This window comes from Girardinichthys multiradiatus, chromosome 15 (genome assembly GCF_021462225.1).
Source record: "Girardinichthys multiradiatus isolate DD_20200921_A chromosome 15, DD_fGirMul_XY1, whole genome shotgun sequence".
Lineage (NCBI taxonomy): Eukaryota > Metazoa > Chordata > Actinopteri > Cyprinodontiformes > Goodeidae > Girardinichthys > Girardinichthys multiradiatus.
Window position 1 is genome coordinate 18,220,078 of NC_061808.1, and position 17,563 is coordinate 18,237,640.

At 37.9% G+C, this 17,563-nt stretch overlaps 2 protein-coding genes across 3 annotated transcripts in view; one reads left to right on the top strand and one right to left on the bottom strand.

The window, feature by feature from the left end:
• The window catches only part of LOC124882265, a 31,165-nt gene that overhangs the window by 8,684 nt on the left and 4,918 nt on the right, over positions 1 to 17,563 (top strand). The window lies entirely within an intron of this gene.
• On the bottom strand, positions 593 to 11,584 carry gata4 (GATA binding protein 4). Of its 2 annotated transcripts, none has more exons than XM_047388542.1 (6): positions 10,695 to 11,584; positions 7,005 to 7,171; positions 6,800 to 6,925; positions 4,331 to 4,412; positions 2,582 to 2,742; positions 593 to 2,453 (listed from the first exon to the last, which is right to left on the bottom strand). In XM_047388542.1, the coding sequence occupies exons 1-6, from the start codon at positions 11,215 to 11,217 to the stop codon at positions 2,325 to 2,327; spliced, it is 1,188 nt and encodes a 395-aa protein (XP_047244498.1). In that variant the 5' UTR covers positions 11,218 to 11,584; the 3' UTR covers positions 593 to 2,324. The 2 variants fall into 2 exon arrangements, with proteins under 2 accessions (XP_047244498.1, XP_047244499.1); XM_047388543.1 differs by having other exon boundaries at positions 593 to 2,450; positions 10,695 to 11,581.

Below are 17,563 nucleotides of genomic sequence, written 5' to 3' on the forward strand. Positions count from 1 at the left end.
ACGACTGATTGTTGTCCTATGGACAGACTCTCCCACCTCAGCTGTAGATCTCTGCAGTTCATCCAGAGTGATCATGGACCTCTTGGCTGCATCTCTGATCAGTCTTCTCCTTGTTCAAGATGAAAGTTTAGAGGGACGGCCAGGTCTTGGTAGATTTGCAGTGGTCTGATACTCCTTCCATTTCAATATGATTGCTTGCACAGTGCTCCTTGGGATGTTTAAAGCTTGGGAAATCTTTTTGTATCCAAATCCGGCTTTAAACTTCTCCACAACAGTATCTCGGACCTGCCTGGTGTCTTCCTTGGTCTTCATGATGCTCTCTGCACTTTGAACAGAACCCTGAGATTATCACAGAGCAGGTGCATTTATACGGAGACTTGATTACACACAGGTGGATTCTATTTATCATCATCAGTCTTTTGGGACAACATTGGATCATTCAGAGATCCTCACTGAACTTCTGGAGTGAGTTTGCTGCACTGAAAGTAAAGAGGCCGAATAATATTGCACGCCCCACTTTTCAGTTTTTTATTTGTTAAAAAAGTTTGACTCATCCAATAAATTTCATTCCACTTCACGATTGTGTCCCACTTGTTGTTGATTCTTCACAAAAATTTTAATTTTATATCTTTATGTTTGAAGCCTGAAATGTGGCAAGAGGTTGACCAGTTCAAGGGGGCCGAGTACTTTTGCAAGGCACTGTATTGTGGTCTGGGCCCCAGCTTTGTGAGCCATTAGTTGAGATGGCCAAATATACAAATATTTCTCTTGGAGTCCTGTTCTGAGTAACATTTACAAGCTCTGACATTATAATTGTTGTGGAAAACCCCTCTTGAGTAGTTATTTAACAAAACAAAAGCATTTCCTTTTTTTTAACCAATAACGGCCCGATTTATTTGCTTCAACCACTTTCTGAGGTTGAAACTTACAACTCTCCACATTGATTGGGATCCCTGGAAAAGATGGCTTAAAATGCCTCATAATAAATTCATCTTGTATTGGAGTAAAATAATCTCAAATGGATATTTCTCTAAAAGTGAGTTTTGGTGATTTTTTGTTTTATCTCCATTTTCTTCCTCCCCAATGTAAGAAAAGATAAACTTGGGTTCTTACGCAGCCTTTTTTGTCAGAGTTCCAGTTTGTTTTACTCGATTCTTTTTACTTGATTGTTGCTCGGACTGTACATGTAGGCAAGGTTAGGCCAAGTGCTGTTTTCTTGTGGCTATTCTCTGATTCACGTTTAAAAACATATCTGTCTTACTTTATTGAAATGTTCTCTTGTATTTCCCATTTTGAAGAATGTGTATAAAAAGTGGGACTTTCGAACACAGTGTTTTTCAAAGTGGGGCCGGGGGCCAGGGGGCACTAGGAGGGCCTCGGAAATTTGAGGGAAGATATGGAATAAAATCCTTAAACGCATAGTATATTCGCCTAGGTGCTAATAACACTTAGGCAATTATGCTATGAGGCTAAGGAAATGCAAAAATCAAAGAACAGAATTTTTTTTTTTATCATTATCATAAAATATAATCTAATATAATCTCATTATTTTTTATCATTATTATAAAATATAATTTATAACAATATATACCATAAGCTCCAGGACAGTTACAGAAATGTTCCCACTACTTCATCTGAATATAGTGTGTTAGATCAGGAGTTCCTAAACATTTCCATCACATGGTCCTCCCAAAAATGATTTTAGGTTATCCCTGTGGTTATTGAGGTGAACAATTTGTTCAAACACATGGTTTGTTTTTTCTAGTATATCAAATCTTAAATGCCTTTCCCATCTTCTGCTGCTAATACAACATAATGTTCATTTCTATGGATTATCATAAACAAGCAAATTCTCCCAGACAGGATGATTTTAAAATTTGCCATGAATTAAAATGTTTTCCACTTTTTTTCTTGTAAACTGACCTTGAAAACACACTTAGTGTAGTGCCTCTTGTGATTTCTGATCACATCTAGGGAAAAATGTCCATAGCCGTGTGCATATCACTGAAAGCAATACTTCTGACCTGAGCCAGTCATATTTCTCATATTTTTCATCCACTGTTTCAGAATCTGTAAGGCAGCTCGTTCTTCCATACTGGCTTTGCAGGAAAAGGTGTGAGCTACAAAAATGTTCCTTTTAGGTCAAAGTTTGTAAGTTTCCCCATGCTGTTCTCTTCTCATCTTGTCTTGGTGTCATTACACTGATGCCACAAAGTGTAGGAAATGATGAACCCATTTCGAACTAAAACAGCAGTTTCTGAAAAGTTTCGTTAGGATGCTGTACATAGGTAGTTTATTTTTTAGATGCCGAGCTTTTAGGTCTCCTAAGCCATGATCAAGCTGTTCCAAGGCTCTGTTTTGGAGCTGGAGGACCCACTGTGTCCACCTGGGGACATTTTCAGAGGAATGGAGCCTCCCTGGGCTGCCATGTAGGCTGGCAGAGCTGACATCTGCTGAGAAACATACAGATAGTGATTAATGGGAACCTTTCATGAATTGAGAATAATATCAGCGTCTGCTTGACAATGCTGCCACTCTCTGGCCAATCAGGGGTATAGTCGTGGTTGTCAGGTTGGCTTACCTGTGTGTGTGAGCTGTGGTGTGTGTACAAGCTGTGATTTTCTGGCTCTGTTTTTATCTGGCGAGGTTCCACTGCAGTGGTGGTGGAGGTTGTGGAGGAGGAGGAAGAGGAGCGAGTAGTGCTGCATGGAGTGACTGGAGCCGCCTCACTACCTGGAGGTCCTTCAGGATAAAGTAGAACAGTCAATGTGATACATAAACACACTCTTGGATCTATAACTGTTTACTATTCAGTTTCTCACTTTCTTAAACCCAAACCTGACTACACCATTAATGTTATAGATCAGTGAGGATTACCAACATTTATCCTGTTTGCTAAATGTAATGAAAATTATCTTTTTTCAAAGAATTATTTATTTATTTCTTCAAAATCAGAACTTTACACACATCTAGATTACAATGCCTTTAAAAAAAATCGAGAAAGCCCAGATAATGATGCCATGCAAGCTTCTTAAGGGGTAATTCACAACAAAGAGCTAAATAGAGGCACAACATGCTGCTTCCTTGTGTGGTATCATCAGTGTGTGAATGTGTGTATGAGTGGGTGGATGACTGATTGTAGTGTTAAGCGCTTTGGGGTCCTTGGGGACTTGATAAAATGCTATACAAGTTCAGGCCATTTACCATTTACCATCATGTACAATTCAAAGGCAATCAGCCAAGTATTCAGAAGTGGGATTGTGGACCTTTACATATTTTGGCTCATCCAATTACCAGATGCTTGAAGAAGTCACAATCATCTGTTCAAACAATTATGCAAGTACAAACATACAAACAGCATGTGAACGACCAGTCGTCATATCGTTCAGGAGAGACGGGGATGAACGTGTTTTTGTTTGAAATTTGAGTATCAACCCCGAATCAAACGAAAAAGATCTTGTGAAACTGAAAAAGCAACAGTTTGTAACCCAACTACAGTTTGTAGTAGTTTGTAAAGGCACTCGTGAACAATTATCTTAATTTGTGGAGATATTTCTTGTGGTCTAATGACACTAAGATTGCAATGTTTGGTCACAATGATCATTATTACACTGGGAGGAAAACAGATGAAGCTTACAAACCTGAAAACACTATAATAACTGAGGTACAGGGGTGGCACATCATGTTGTTGATTTTGAACTTCACAAAATATAAACTTCACAAAATATAAATTGTATCATGTAAAAAGGATATGATGTTTCAGTACTGAAGCCACACCTCACTGTCACCAGCATATTTGGGCAAAAATGTGTTTTCCAAATCTTCAATGACCCTAAGCATATCACCACATTAGTTATAAAATAGCTTAAAGACAACAAACTTAATATTTTGGAGTGACCATCTCAAAATAACATGGAAAATCTGTGGGCAGAGCTAAAAAGAGGAGTGGGATCAAGGCAATCTTGACTCAGTTACACTGGTTAAAAGGAATGAGCCAAATGTCCAGCAAACTGTTGTGAGAAGCTTGATGAATGACACCCAAAATCTCTGATCCACGTCAAACAGTTTAAAAGGCAATTCAGTCAAATACAAAGAAAATGTATGGAAACATCTGAATTTACAGAAAGTATTATAAATATTTTCTAAAACAAAAAAAATCTCTTATGGCATTTATCAGATATAAATATTTCTGGTAATGCTAACTGACCTAAAACTGACCTAAAAATTGAGCCGGTCTCAAAGAAAAACTCTGTCTTTTTGCATTGTACTTGTAAATATTTGGCAACAGTAATAATAATGATACAAGTCCTTGTGTGTGTCTGAAGCTAACCTGTGTGGGACTTGTTTAGGTTCTTAGGTTTGCGTTTGCGGGTCTGGATCCCCTCTTTCTTCATTGCAAGAGGTCGGGGGACCTGAAGAGACAAGAAAAGCAGACTGATTTAATTAAGCAGAGCATCTGGTAACGCTATCAATACAAAATCTTGCTTATTTTCGACTAAAGAATGGCAGAAGAAATGTTACATTATCTCTGCTTTTAAAACCATTTTTAACATCCATGCAACAGACATTTTATGGAGCTTCACAGCGAGGTCATAATGGTTATAAATAATGTTAAATAAAGCATATACATAGATTGTTATGATTTGGGGTTGTTTGGTTTTTGGTTTGGGGTTTTTTATTATGTTTTTCACAGTTAAGGTTTTGACTCGTTCTTTTGTTTATCATTATTATTATTCTTCTTAGATTTTGAATCATGCTTCTGTTTATTATTTTTCTGGTCATGTTTTAGTCTTGTTCATGTTTTGTCAAGTTTGGTTTTGTTTGTATATGAGAGTCTCTGTTTTTGCCGCAGCCACGTTTTTGTTTTGTCTGTCAATTAGTTTATTTGGTTCACCTGCTCCAAGTTAATCTGTCTCCTTGCTCCACCTGGTTTTCACTCCATATATACACACCTGTTCAGTTAGTCATGGCGGAAACATTTCTCAGATCACGTCTTGTTTTTTGATCATGCCATGCCTGTCTCGCCTGCCCGTTTGTTGTTTTGTTCCTGCCTCCTGCTGAGAGTGAGTTTTTGTTATTAAACCTTTTTCACTTACCATCACGCTGCCTGCTCGTCTGCATTCTGGGGTCCTATATCTCGCAAACCATAACATAGATAGATACTTTTGTTGAATGGACATAGAAAACATTGCATTATTTTTAATCTAAACAACACAGAACTCTGTGAAAAACTAAAAGCTGAAAAAAGCCAACATAAAGACATATGTTGATGTGGTTGGGAGGTGGTCGGAGGTTGATCAAACTAAGGCTGACTCTTAGTATCTTTGTTTAGGCTAGATTTGGACTGGAGCCATTCCCTGAACAGTCCAGTTTTCTAGGCAAAACAAAGACAAGAAATGGCCTGCCATAAATAGCTATATTAAAAGAGGTTCATGCAAGTAAATGTTTTAAGTTTTTTCCTAAGGAAATTCTACATCAGACGTTTTTTCAAGCAACAAATAATAATCATAAATGTGGGTAACATTTAAATAGTATATTACCTTTTTTAAGAGTAGTTAGGTGCAAAAAAAGATCAAATGCTTTGGCGTATTCTAGCTGACTGAACAGACGACAACAGTTTTGATGTGAGTCATATAGCCAAATCCCCAGGGTGACATTGGGAAGGGGGTGCCAGAAAATAAAATAAAATAGCTTATCAGTCAGCTTTCCCCTGAACTCGTTTTCTATTGCTTTTATGCATGTGCAGGTGTTGGCACCCCAGTGTATAGAGTAGATGCCCCCTGCTTCCTTGATGATTACACAGTGTATGATTATATCCTGGGGTACCTAGTGGTTCCTCATCTAACAGGAAAGCATACGTATTTCCACACAATATATGTAAACATCTTCTAGCAAATCCTTAAAATAATATCAGTTATTCTGGTGGGATTTTATGTGATTGACCAACACAAAGTAGTTAACTATTTTTAATTTACTCTCCCTGAGCTACAGAACCATTTTTCATTGCTAACACAGCTGCAAGTCTTCTATGGTATGTCTCTTCCAGCTTTTCACATCTATAGATTGAAATATTTGCTCATTCTTCATCACAAAGAAGCTCAAGCTCAGTCAGTTTGGATTGAGAGAATTTCTGAACAACAATTTCAAAGTCTTACAATATAATGTCTAGGCTATGACTTGGTCCATTCTAATGTGTTAATTTGCTTTGATTTAAACCATTCCATAAAAGCTATGGCTGTATTTTTATGGTTGCTGTCTTACTAGAAGATTAACCTTGTCTTCAGTCTTTTGCTTCCTCTAAAATACGTGCAATCGAGAATCCTTTATCACCTCAACCTTAATCAGCTCCCATGTCCTTAGTGAAGGAAAGCATCCAGAAAGCAGGATCTTGCCACCACCGTGTTTCACCATGGGAATGGTTGTCATCAGGGTGATTAGCAATGCTAGTTTTCCCTTCACTCACAGGGATTTGCCTCAAGGCCAAAGAATCAATGAGCTCTTCTTCCATGTGTGTGCTTTTCTATTAAATAATGTGCTGACTTGTGAAGGCAGTCAGTTGAAATGGAATTTAATTAAGGGTATCAGAGAAAACAGGACTGAAATTTGTAAGTGTGGAACAGTTTGAAAAGCATGTATCATTTTCCTTCCTCTTCACATTGTGTGCTACTTTGTGTTGGTGCATCTTATAAAATCCAAATAGATACCTTTAAGTTTTGATTTTAAAAAGTGTGGAAAGGTTCAAGGTATGTGACTATAAGGCATTATGTTTTATTTTTTTATATTAATCTATTCCTCTTACCCCATGGAGTTTCATGTAGAGTCCACAGGCGTTGCAGACGGGCTCTCCCTCTGCGTTTCGTCGCCACAGGGTGGTGGTGGTGGTATGACAGTTTGTGCAGGACAGGCCCACCCTCCTCGAGGCAGACTGCGGCAGGCAAAACACGTCACTCCTCAAACAAAGATAAAGGTGATGAACATTTATTCTGTGATCTTCTGTCACCCACCAGCCGTCTTTGGGGTTTGATGAGAGGTCTGTTGATGCCATTCATCTTGTGGTATAGGCCGCATGCGTTGCATAGGTAGTGGCCTGTGCCATCACGCCTCCAGAGGGGGGTTGACATTGCACCACAGTTCACGCATTCTCGTCCCTCAGCAAAGTCATCAAACAAATCTGAAGGGACGTTAAAAAGATAACGTGAGTTGTAAAGTTCATTATTTTTGGGGGGCCATTGCAGTGGCATTCATAAACCAGCAGGAGACGCAGGAAGCAGCTTTAAGGGCCTCACATAGCAGCAGTCTGAATGGAATCCCTCCTTATCTCACAGCTCCCCTTAAGATAAAACCTGGCTGGAAATAGAGATGGTATATGAGGCTCCATCAAATTCAAATGTCCATCACATCTCCTTCTCCCTGGGCCTCCCAGATAGCTAAACATCTGATAACTATAATCTCCAGGCTCTCATTTGCCAAATAACAGAGTGTCTCCCAGGAACCACTTAGCCATTAGGAATAAGAGACATCAATCTGCAGAGTGGAGGAGACAACTTGGATTTGCTCTCCTCACATCACCATCATACCACCTTGATGATTTCACCTTGATGTGTTGCAGTAATTAGTAAGCAAAGCATTTAAACCAGAACATAAAGACGTTTTTACTAAGCACTTCACGGTGCATAATTGCCCCCCTTCAGATAGCATAAATCTGGGCTCTATCTATTCCTCCTTCCTCTGGCTCTGCAGCAGTGCTTGTATGGGGGGCCTCCTCAAGGCTGAGAGCCAAAGCAGAGTCGGCAGGGCGAGGTAACCTTGGGCTATAGGCAGCAAATGTAGCCAACACAACACGGAAAAAACAAGACAATACACAGAAGAAATCCTGCAGGGTCCCCCTCTATCTGAATGCATGTCTTTTTGTGTTCAACAACGTACGTGTCAGAGTGCATCTTTATCAAGTCTCAGCTTAAAAACATCCACACAAACACCTCAGGAGGCCAAAGGTGAAAGTGGAAATAAACAGCTACACAGAGTGTTACAGAGGAGGAGTTACTGCCATGCCGAAATTAGTCCGAGTTACATAAATGTTTCACTTTTTCTGAAAATCTCTTTCTCATGCATTTTACACTGGAATATCACTGACCTTTGTTATATTTTTGGTGCATATTTTAGATAAAAAAGGCCTAAAATATTTTTACTGGGTATATGCGGCCAACAATTTCTTATCGTAGTTAAACAGCAAAATGTGACGCTAAAATGTTTATCTTCAATACTACACTGAGGAGAGTTAAATTTAGTACAGGAAGCGTCTTCTTTCATTTTAAACATCATTTTACTATATTTTGAGTAATAAGTTACCCATTTTCATGGAAGAATCAAAAGACAGTAGAACCCTAGACAAGCAGCCTGGGCAAATTTAATAAACTCCTATCTGGTGCTTCAGTAATGAAAATCTACCACAATGTCAAATATGTTTTTAATATATAAAACAATTAATGTCTTTAAGCATTACTCAGAGTAAATAATTTAAAATTAATTTAGTTCACTCACTAAACATTATTATTACTATTATTATTGTTAATAATATCATATAAGAGGAAGATGTTTGTATTTTTTCATTTTTCTACTTTTGATATTCATATTTATTGAAATAATTACACATTTCCAAAATTTGTGCTTAACATAATTTAGAGTAATTTATTTTATTTATATTATTTGATTTTCATTTTTCACTTTATTGAAATGTAAAGAAATGAATAATAACACCAAACATTCTGGGTTTTTTTTTTTTTTTTGTAGTAATAAAGAATATACGGTATATTAGAGTTATATTAAAGATAATAACATTCTTTCAAAGTGTTTTGGTTACAATTGTTTCTGTAAGAATTTTTATTTACAACTTCAGCTAAATCTCATTTGAGGATAACATAATTTAGATTTGAATATTGGTATTAATTCTATTCCAAAGGCGTAAATACGGCTTGTTTTGTTTAGTGTCTGCTTATGAAACAGAAAAACATTGGAGGCATTTGTTTACAGCTTCCTTTTTTAAATCAGATCATAAACTTCATTTCAGTATTTTAACAAACAGAAAAAAGACATCAAATTAAAAACAAACAAAAAAAGCCAGAGTAAAGGTCACTGAATTCATTTATTTCTGTGTTTACCCAGCAGATTGAATTTTTTCTCCTCTTTGTCACCTGAACAAGCTTCCACTACTGAATGCTTCTTAATCAGACTCAGATTTGATGTCATTTGTTGTGATTGAAACCATCGATGTGTGACTGAAAATCAAACGCCATGAGAGGAAAGAATATGGGCTTTCTGAAACGAGTGTGGGTGTAATAAGATGAACAGGTCAGAAAGGATAAATGAAGTTATCTCTCACACTGTTACACAGCTGATCTTTTTCCCTTTCAGCTCAGAGGGGGGAGCGGCCTTGTACGGAACCTTAAATAATCCCAGGTCACTTGCTCAATCACTAACAGACAGTAGAGTAAATACAATACAGAAAGCAATGATGTGATCACCAGCTACAATGGATTTGAATGATAGCAGATATCTAACACTGAGCTGAAACTGAAGGAAAACAGATGCATGGGAATAATTAGCTCCATATTATAATGCAACAGTGAAAAACACGACGTGCAAATGAGGATTAGAAAACTTTTAGCAATGGAAAAACTGGCAGCAGCTATTAAACTGATGTGTTTTTGAAATCTCTTCCATGCACAACTTACTGCGGAATCCCACCTATCGCTAGGAATTACAAGATTTTAATTTAAAGGTTGATGCATTTTTATTGTCGTAATGTAATCAAACGCAATGTGATCCGAAATGCTACATCAAACAAAATTCATAAACTATAAAACACGGAAATAGCGATTGGATTATAAATGTATAAAAGACAAATGACGTTTCCAATAATAACATATTAGAACTGACTGAATGTACGCAGGTTTAGTCAACCGTTTAGCTGCATGCTCTTGCTCTGCAAATGAAAGTTTAATATTCAGAGCTATTTTTGAATGTGATAGATTGCAATATTTTTCATACGTAAAAATAGACTCACTGTCTGAATTATGGCATAAAATATTAAACTATATTCATGAATTTTCGATGCATAATTTCTGCACTGTTTAAATTTTGAAGGTTGTCATCATTGTTTACGCGTTCAAAGTTTTTTTAAACACATTTTTTTTGTATCAATTATAGTGGCTGTCATTTGTTGTATTACGTTTTATATCATGCAGTCAGCCAAGTCAGACTTTTTTAGCGCAATAATTGAACATTTGAGATTAATCTCAGTGGTTCCCTTTTCATAAAAATATATTACTGCGTAAAAACCAGCTGTCAAAAAAAGTTATATCTGAGTGTTCTTTGTTTTATTTTAAATGTTTTTTAACTCATTTGTAGAACACGTTTAAATGTACAGGTGGAATAAAAGTCACTTTCGTAGGCATCTCTGATTTTTCCTATTTTTAATGTTACTTTTTTTTTTTTACATTGATTATAGTCACTTTTGCACATTTCTAGGACACTGAAAAACACATTAGAATTTTTAATCTATTTTTTTCTATTTCTCACGGTTAAAAAAAGCTGTAAAACATTTTTTTTTTTTTTTTAAACATCTGAATTTGTTTCTGTCCATACAATAACTTTGGTAAGAATGTATTTAAATACTCGGTTAGTTTCCTGCTCACCTATGTTTGGGTGCCGTGTCGTCCCAGAAGACGAGGCGGTTTGCAGACCGTGGAGCACCGGACTGTCGAAGGGGGACGCCGGCCATGTTCCTCCGATGTTAGGGCTCATGTAGGCCGAATAGGGGCTGTGGTACGAACCGCCGAGGCCCCGCGGACCGTAGTGCTCCCTCCCGTTGGCAGAGAAGTTGAGCGGGCTTGTGTAAGAGACTGTCGCCTCCCGGGCCGTTGCCACCCCGGATGACAGCGGCGGGCTGGTGGAGAAGGAGAACCGCGGAGACACCGGGGAGTGGTTGTAAGAAGACACCGGATCTGCACCCGGCTGCGCCCAGGCAGAGTGGCTCGATACCGGGCTGCTCTGCTGCGAGGCGCCGTGCGTCTGGAGGTACGGCAGCGCGGGGATCATCGGGGTGACGACCCGGGTGGTGGGCACGTAAACCGGGGAGGTTGCTGCCGAGGCGTTGTGGAGAAAGCCGGCCTCATAGGAAGAGGGTCCGTGGTTGGTAGTCATTATGCCCTGGTACATATCCTTACCTTGGAGCTGGTCATCCGTAGAGTTAAATCACCGCGATGAGCGCTACCTGGCTTATTTACCCCCCTGTTCTGGTTCAGATCTGATCTGCTGTGAAGGCAAGCAAAACGAGCGCACAATTGAAAAAATTAAAAACGGGCTGAAGGCAGAGAGGCGATAGGCTGCATGAGAGAGGAGGCGGAGGTGGGGAGACAGACTATCCAACTAAATCAAGATCCAGCTGTTATCTACTCTCTCTCTCTGCTCTTTCTCACTCGAACACACTTCAAACCAAATCATGTTGATCCATTAATCCATCCACATTTTTCCTTATTTTCAGGCATAAATGATTTGCTGATATTTATTTATTATTTATTTATTTATTCATGTTTCAGGCTTCTTTCAGACACACAAAGCTTCCATTATGAAGTTCTAAGAGTTCAATATTTATTTATCCATCATGAATCTTTTTTGTAAACAACAAAAAGACAAAGAAATGTTCATTTTATTGGCTGTCAATGTTAAAAATTGCATCAGGCAGCAGCATATAAGTGTTCAATTTCGTTAAGAACTGATTTTATGTATGTTAACTGTTTCTCTGCTTTTCTCTCCCCTGAGGTGGGTGTAGTATTTAATTTTATTTTGTTGTTAATTTGTTTATTTTGTATATTTGTAATAGAAAAACGTATTTTGAGCAAAACATAACACAGAATACATATTATTTGTATGAATCAAGCAGAAGAAAAAAGGAAATCTAATGTTTTTAACGCGTTAGTAATCACGATTTTTAATCGTATTCATGGTAATGTTTTGATGTGGAAGTTTGATTTGTGTGGATCTATTCCCGCGGATGTAATGTGTGATCAGCATCTTGTCCAGCGATTTTCTGTATGTTTCTGTGTAAATTGTGTAAATTGTTCCTGAAACATGATAGGGTCAGGAGGGGTGTTCTTCATATCATCATTTTTTTTTTTTTTTTTTTACCGATTTTCTAAATTGCAAAACTTATACAAATATCTTGAAGGTTCGTTTGAAGTACCCTGTGCTGCTGACCTCATTAAGCTAATCCCTTTTTTTTTTATTAAGATGAGTAATTGTCAGAGTTCTAAAAGTTATTAAAATCAACCATTTTGTGCATCAGAATGAATGTTATACCTTGAGTTCAATTAAGCATGTGAGTAATTGCTTAATTGGTTTCTGTGGGGTATTAATAGCATTTGGTCAAAGATTAAAAGGAAGTGACTCTTTTATTATCATTATCATTATTATTATTATTAATATTATTATATAATCTAATCACATGCATTATCTAACGAGAGTAAACAGACATTGTCAATAATCAAGATGGTTTAAACCTTCAACTTTGCCTGTAAATGAATGATTTTCAGCGAGAGGGCCACGCATTATTCCCTTTCTCCTCATGTCACAGTGAGGAATGGCGCTGCTGTAGTCGGAGGTGTCCGGCGGCGGCTGTTGTCCTCATACGGACAGATTTATACCTGTCATCGACACCAGTGAACGTAAACACACGGGACCATTTCATTGTGCGGCCACTTCCCGCTGACAGCCGCGCACTGAGTTATGAAACCGCTGGAGAGGCCTATAAAGCCCCGCAGAGCGTTTCCCTTACTGTGTGTGTGTTTGCATGGAATAACGTCAGAAATAGGGTGGGACACCAATTAATGCACCGCAGCGGTGAAAACACTTCAGGATGTTTACAGCCGTGGTGAAAACCCCGCAGTTAAAGCAAAAGCCCGATTATGATGGGCTTTTAAAATTGCTAGAATTATAAAAAAGGTGCAAAGTTTTAGCAGAAAATCTAATAATTTCACTATCTATCTATCTATCTATCTATCTATCTATCTATCTATCTATCTATCTATCTATCTATCTATCTATCTATCTATCTATCTATCTATCTATCTATCTATCTATCTATCTATCTATCTATCTATCTATCTATCTATTTATTTATCTGTCATCATGTAATTACATCTGTGAATATTTGGAGTGACAGTTTTGCACATCTGGAGTCTGAAACTATTGAGCATCCTTCTTTGCAAAATAGCACAAGTTTAGTCACAGTAGATGACACCGGCTGTATGTTTAGGGTCTTTATGCTCCTTAGTATTTAATCTGCCTCATATTTAACTCCATTCATCTTTCTTTCATCTGTGGCCAGCTTCCCTGTCCTTGCTTAAGAAAGGCTCAAGGTTCAAGGTTACTTTAGTTATACCCATAGGTAGATTTGTTCTGCAGTGGTTCAATCTACTTAATACACTTTGGCAAAGAAAAACATCTTAACATAACCAGAACCCTAATACCCTGATAATACTCAAAACGCTCAAGACACCACAATCACATTAAAGGACACAGAGCATGAGAGCAAGGCTTAAGGCCTTATAATCAATACTGATAAATAAATAAGTAGATATGCAGGGAATAAAACCAAATAAAACTAAAACTATAGAAACAAAATTAAATTAAATTTAACCAGACTGCTAAAAAACAAGTAAAGGAACAAATAAATAAAATGTGACCAAAAAATGATTGTCAATAATTACTAAAGTTAAATGAAGTATAAAATCCATTATAATTAAACTCCATTCTGTCCTCTGTGTCATTTCAGCTCAAGACACATCCCCACAGTATAACTCTACCACCTCCATGTTTCACCATGGAAATAGTTTTGTTCAAGGTGATATGCCCACCATGTGACAGGTTTCTGCCGCACATAGCAGTTTGCAACATATTTTATTTAGACTTATCTGATCAGAGCACCATCTTCTCTTTGATTCCTGTGTCCCTGCATGACTTCTCATGGATTTTTTACATAAAGGCCAGATTGCTGCTGACAGATTTCCTCAGCCTATCTATCTATCTATCTATCTATCTATCTATCTATCTATCTATCTATCTATCTATCTATCTATCTATCTATCTATCTATCTATCTATCTATCTATCTATCTATCTATCTATCTATCTATCTATCTATCTATCTATCTATCTATCTATGAATAACAGTCCATATTTATTTCTGCATTAATTCATTTCCCTCGCCCTCGTAGGAGCAGAAGGCAAACAGGGCAATATTGCTTAGTAGAAATGGGGAACTGCCATCAATGTGTAACTGCAGGCTGATAACACAAGCACCAATTGCTGACTAATAATATCAAGGTGTGGCGTGTAGCCTTAGACCCTACAAAGTGGCATCAAAGTCACAGGGTTTTATGGCCCCAATGCAGTTAATGTACTGAGATTTGCTCACATTCTCAAGGAAGAATATTACAGAGCTGAAGGTCTCTCCACGTTCTTTTAAATCTGTGGGTGGATTGTAACCACCCGATCTGTTAAAGTACAGGGTGAAAGGTTCAAACAAACAGCCTAAAATCAAGCATCCACTTCCCTGTTATACTGTAAAGTGTGTGTGTTTTGGTTCGTGTGCTGTTGCACATGCCAGGCTGCAGCGCTGACAGTGATAGAGGCCAGAGCTTATTTAAATTGTGTGTGTGTTCATGTGTGTGTGATTATAACAATGATTTAGTGCTCAGTGTGTGTTTGCTGTCAGTGTGTATAAATGAGGAGGTGTCGGGTGAGGGACTAGATAGAGATGCTGGTATTTGCAGCAGACTGTTGCTGTGAGGTGTGTGTGTGTGTGTGTGTGTACTTGTACTTGTTGCTGAGTGAGAACCAATTTTCGTATTTTTATCGCAAAGTGAGGACATTTTGACAAAGTGAGGACATTTTCCTGGTCCTCACTTTTCCAAATTCCGTTCTTGGGACAGGGGTTAGGTTTAGGACTAGGGTATGAATTGAGTTATTGTTAGGGTTAGGTATTAACTGGTTAGGGTTAGTGTTAGGGTCAGGGTTAGGCACTAAAAATCAAGGAAAATGAATGGAAGTCAATGGAAGTAACTGAAAAGTCCTCATAAAGATAGTAAAACACGGATGTGTGTGTGTGTGTGTGTGTGTGTGTGTGTGTGTGTGTGTGTGTGTGTGTGTGTGTGAACCAGGCACCAGGAAAACTGTCCCCGACCTGGCTAGGGCAGAGACTCAATCACTCGGGGTCGGTGACTTACTTTGGCCCTCCTTCCTTACACACAGGCGCGCACAAACACGCACACTCAAGCAGAAAGAGGCCTGTAGACTCCTGGCTCCAGGAAGAACACTTCAAATGGTGAAGCAGGAAAACCCAGGAAGAGCAATGATATGAGGCCAGTGAAAAACACACACATTCACACAGATGTCACTAGTTGTATTCGAGGGGTTCCTCACCAGCGTTTTCCTTTGCAAAGTAAGCAGAAAATCTGGGTTCTTTCAGCTAAAGGCCTTTCATCTACTCTACATCTGTTCCTGCTGATGTCACCTGTTTGTCTTGTTTTATCTGATCAGGCTGATGTTCCCGCATGTGACAAAAGAGTGAAAATCAATTCAAACTCAGCTTAGATGTCTGCTTTCACCTGCTGAGTTGTTTACAATTTTACAATTTTGTAGCTGCTCAGAGCAGACTTTTAACTTTGACATTTTGCAAGTGCAAGAAGTGAATCTGCAAGTCCACACAAAATCTTTTAATCCAGGAGAAAAAACTATAGAATCGTTTATTGAAATAGAATCAGCTGACCAGTTAAAATCAAATCAATTTCTATCAAATAATTTTATTCAGTTTATTTATATAACACAGATTCACAACTAATGTTATCAAAAGGCATTTTACAAGGCAAGCAGATCCACTCTACATAAAGAAATCTGTAGTCAATCCAATCGTACAGACGGATATAAAGTCAATAGAGTACATTCCAGTTTTGTTTGTAAAGCAATGCAGTCATGTTCAATTGGTTCAGTACTGAGCCAATTGATAAAAAAAGTTTTCATCTTTGAGAGCCCAGCCAATGGTTTCAAGTCACTCACTCTGCAGCAATCCCTCCTCCTGAGCATGCATGTGGCAAAAATGGAAAGGAGAACTCCCCCTTAATAGGAAAAACCTTCAGCAGAACCAGGCTCAGTGTGGGCGGCCATCTGGCCCTACCAACTAGGGGGTTTGAGAAAACAGAGAATACACACAAAAAACACTGAAACACTGGTCCCGGAGTACTTTCTATGGTAAAAATTGTGTTGATGGCAGCTGTAGCTCCTTTGGTGGTTTCATCTAAGAGATAAAAAGAGCTAAACACATAAGCTCTGAGCCAGTAGTAAAATTATCGGGATAAAAAAATAGAGCACATATAGTTAGTCGCAGCAATAGTTCATTTAATTATTTTGGCTAGGAAAGAGACAGGGTTATAGAAAAACAGGGTCAACTGTATAATCTATAGAAAGAGAACATGAAGAGCAATAGCTCAGGCAATGTCCATCCACCACCAGGAAGGTGTCACAGATAATAGGAAACACCAGGCCAGGTGTTACTTTTATGATGAATAAAAACAGATAGAGAAAATAAAGTTAATGCCAGCAATAACTGAAGATAATGTATAACTGGAGAGTAGTAGGAACAATTAGCTGAGTGAGGAAAAGTGGTCAATATCTCCTTTGACAACCCAAGCCTATAGCAGCATAATTACAGAAACACCTGAGGATAACCTAAGCATCTCTAACTATAAGCTTAAGTAGTTTATAAAGGTCTCAGAGATAGGGCCCTCTTTTGAAATATTCAGTTCTCTGTCAAGAAATACTCACAGGCAGATGCCTAATACTATATTCTATTATATTTAAGTGAACCTTGTTTTACTATTTAGACAAAATATATAAACAAAATATATAAACAAAATATATAAACAAAAATTTGTGTTCTGTTTATGAAAAAAGTTAGGACAACCCACCCTCTAACCCTCTAATGTTATTCCCTGTGACTGAAATAACCAGGGAGGTCCTTTTTGTAGCCCCCAGTGTGAGGAAAGTTTGCCCCACTCTTCATTTTCAAGAATGCATTGGTGCTCCTTTGCACTTGAACAACAGAATATAATATGAAGCAAAGAACAGTGCCTTAGAAAAGTATTTCTACACCGTGAATATTTCCACATTTGCCAAAAACGTCTGTGTATTTTATTAGGAGTTTATCAGAATAGACCAAAACAAAGCAGTGCAAATTGTAAAGTGGAAGGAAAAGCATATATGGTTTTTAATAATTTCTACAAACAAAAATCTGAATATTGTGTTTGTTATCCGCTCCCTTTACTCCTTTACCTTAACCCTTCTACAAAATAAAATTCTGGTGCAACCAGTTGCCTTTATAGGCTGATTATCTTTGCTAATAAGTAATATAATCATAGAGTAATTTTCTCTTAGTGTAAATGGTCTGTGGAGGTCATAATGTGCCTGTGTTTGGGTTTATGAGTTCTGTTTTCTCTGCACTGCCATGATCC

Excerpts from the sequence above, each read along its gene's own strand:
- gata4 (XM_047388542.1), bottom strand. The coding sequence starts at position 11,217 with ATGTACCAGGGCATAATGACTACCAACCACGGACCCTCTTCCTATGAG. Across the intron at positions 7,172-10,694 it reads GACACGGCACCCAAACATAG|ATTTGTTTGATGACTTTGCT; the intron begins GTGAGCAGGAAA and ends ACGTCCCTTCAG. Across the intron at positions 2,454-2,581 it reads ACCACAGCTCACACACACAG|CAGATGTCAGCTCTGCCAGC; the intron begins GTAAGCCAACCT and ends TATGTTTCTCAG.